This window comes from Apium graveolens, chromosome 6, assembly GCF_009905375.1.
Source record: "Apium graveolens cultivar Ventura chromosome 6, ASM990537v1, whole genome shotgun sequence".
Taxonomy (NCBI): Eukaryota; Viridiplantae; Streptophyta; class Magnoliopsida; order Apiales; family Apiaceae; genus Apium; species Apium graveolens.
Genome location: NC_133652.1, coordinates 207,964,860 through 207,968,201, shown reverse-complemented (window position 1 = coordinate 207,968,201; position 3,342 = coordinate 207,964,860). Strand labels below are relative to the sequence as shown.

The 3,342-nt window shown below is 36.0% G+C and overlaps 1 protein-coding gene across 1 annotated transcript; it reads left to right on the top strand.

Annotated features, from left to right (window-relative positions):
* The first annotated feature begins 693 nt into the window (after positions 1-693).
* Positions 694-2,751, top strand: LOC141665705 (uncharacterized). Its single transcript, XM_074471692.1, has one exon. The coding sequence runs from the start codon at positions 694-696 to the stop codon at positions 2,749-2,751; it is 2,058 nt and encodes a 685-aa protein (XP_074327793.1).
* Positions 2,752-3,342: the final 591 nt, after the last annotated feature.

Genomic DNA, 3,342 nt, shown 5'->3' with positions numbered 1-3,342 from the left:
AATGTTTTCGTAATTTGAATTCAAGAAATGCAATGATATTTATTTAATTACGTTTAAATATTTTTTAATTTAAATTATTATTTAAATAAATAATAATAATATCCTAATATCGGTTAATTGCATTTATAAATACCCGAAATCAAAATTTTATGTAATAAATTAAAAGAAATACATTAAAAATTATTATTTTAATCTCGGTCCAAATTTGAACTGAGAATTAGGCCATTGTTGAGTGAATTTGGACCGAAATCGGTTCAAATTTGGACCTTTAGGGCACTCTTGGAGTTGCCCTTAGTATTGTATTTTCCATTGAATCTGGAGTCCGCATTATAGTAAACGACTAAACGATAATTGAGAAAGTACCAAGTCCAGAACAGAAGTCATATTTTGGACCTCACTCAACTCTCCTAAATATTTTAGCCCTTCAACATAAGGGACATGCTTCACATGTTGTCAATATTGCATGGCTGTACTTGAAATAATAATAGTCTTGCAGTTTCCTTCTAATTCACTCATAACATAAATAATACTATATGTTACTATGTACTATTGTCCCTTGCTCTTTTGTCTTGAACAATTCTTTTGAATTTTCCAAGAAACAGCCTTTACAACATTTGCCTGAAGCATATGTTTCTTGTTTCAACAAGTTCAGCTTCATTGTTATTTCCAATATTATCTCAAAGGGGGGAAGAAATGAAAGGGTTCTCTGCAAAATTGGACTCAATATTGAACAAATTTGAGATTCGTGGCATGGTCCTAATAAGTCTCTCGTTACAAATTGTACTCATTGCTCTTGGCAACCGGAGAAAACACAGCACCAGAAACTGGATCAGAGTTGTCCTCTGGCTTGCTTACTTATCTGCTGATTGGGTTGCAATTGTTGCACTTGGTGTCCTCTCCAATGGAGATACTACTCCCAATGTCAAAGACGATTCTTTGGATTTAAACTACGTGATCACAGCGTTCTGGGCGCCTTTTCTTTTAGTGCACCTTGGTGGTCCGGATACAATAACTGCATACGCAATAGAAGATAATGAATTGTGGCTAAGGCATTTACTTGGGCTTGTTGTCCAGGTGTTTGTGGCGTTTTATGTTTTTACAAGAGCCCTACAGCCCAATCCACTTAACTTTGTTGCCTTACCAATATTTGTAGCCGGTATAATCAAGTATGGGGAGAGGACTTGGATTCTAAGATCTGCAAGTAGTAAGCATTTTCGAGAATCGTTGCTTCCAAATCCTGATCCTGGTCCAAACTACTCAAAATTTATAGAAGAATATGTATTGAAAGAAAAAGAAGGATTTGAATTATCTTGGAGTGTAAGTGAAGCTCCTAAAGGGGTGGCTCCCAAGTATGCCAGTGGAAAGAATGACATCGTTCCAAACGCGAGTATCTTGAATGCTGCACACGAGTTTTTTCTAACATTTAAGAGGCTATTTGCGGATTTAATTCTTAGTTTTCAAGACCTTGAGAAGAGCTTGTCATTTTTTCAAGAGAGTTCTTGGGACAACGCTTTTAAAGTAATTGAAGTTGAGCTAGGATTCATGTATGATGTTCTTTATACAAAGGCATCTCTTATTCATTCCACATTGGGAGCAGCCCTGCGAGCCACTAGCTTATTTTCAACCACTATTGGGTTGATAGTTTTTTGCATTATTGACTGGAAAGGATATAAACGTGTTGATCTGTGTATATCATTAGTGTTGCTAGTTGGAGCTATTGGCCTTGAGGTATATGCCGTTCTTCTGCTGCTTTCATCGGACTGGACACTGCTTTTATTGAGTAGGCTCAAAAACCCTTTAATTGATTTGATCTATAAGTTTATTTCTTGTTTTAGCTGGATTACTAGCAAAAAGAAATGGTCCAACTCAATGGCACAGTACAACCTGCTGAGTTCTTGCTTAAATAACAAGGCTACTATTTGGCACTTCATCAAGAATCATGTTTTCTTCCAGATATTAGATGATTATCAGGATGTGAATTCAGTGGATATTCCTACTGATATCAACATTTCGATATTCAATCAGCTTGTGGATAAATCAAAAGGTGCTTCCGATTTCCGTATGTGCAAGAAATTATGTGGTGCCAGGGGTGAATATGTACTCGAAAAGTATAAATGTGTTGGCAAGTTTGCATGGAGTGTTGAGTTTGAGTTTGATCACAGCATTCTTTTGTGGCATGTCGCCACAGACTTGTGTTATTTCACTGACAAGAAAGAGAATGCCGATTCTGTTCTTGATTCAAACTGTAGAATTAGTAAGCTATTATCGGATTACATGCTGTATCTATTAGTTAAGCGTCCGTTCATGTTGCCTAATGGAATTGGCCAGATTAGATTCCAAGACACTTGTGCTGAAGCAATTGAATTTTTTCAAGAAATTAAGATCACTCTAGACGAGCACGAGGCTTGCAGAAAACTACTTCAGGTTGAAATCATAATTCCACCTCAAGAAGTGAAAGGAGATAGAAGCAAATCTGTTTTATTTGATGCTTGCAAACTTGCCAAACTATTGCAGTCACTGGAATGTGAAGAGCGCTGGGAGAAGCAGCAAAAATGGGAGATGATGAGCCAAATGTGGATCGAGATACTATCATATGCAGCATGTCATTGTACATGTAATGATCATGCACAACAAATAAGACGCGGGGGCGAGCTGATTACTCATGTTTGGCTTTTGATGGCACATCTTGGTTTAACAGAACAATTCCAAATTACACATGGGCACGCTAGAACTAAACTGGTTGTGCAATAGTAAAATATTTTCAGATAACCAAAATGATTAAAACTGATTATGAAACATGAAAGTGAGCTCTCTGGCTGTATGGACTTGAATATAGATGTGTAGTAATGGATTGGATTGCTTTGTAATCTAATTTCTTGTTTAATTTCGCTTTTCTTATGGATCTGGTGATATCTCGACACAGTTCAAATGCCCTCATTGATCATACATTGATAGGGAATGCAAGTGGCATGATTCTATAAAAGGAAATCTCTGTGTATACATAGTTACACACACACACAGTATACATGGATTTCCTAATGAGCTGTAAATGCAGCAGTTTCCTCGTTCATTGTTTGGAAAATCATAAAAAAATGTAAACCCACATTCCAACTACAATTTTTTTTTGGTAATATTCACACGACAATAACATTAAACTCTGTATTAATTTAAATGAATTTGACGAAGTAAAAGCGGTCTGAGCCATATTTTAGACATGTTCTTCATCTAATTTCCTAAAACAAATTATAAGAGGTTATTTCTTGTAACGAGGACTTAAAATTTCACGTGCGGATCTAAGTCATTTTCTTAGTGTAATCCATATAAAATTTGAGGTGTTTGAAA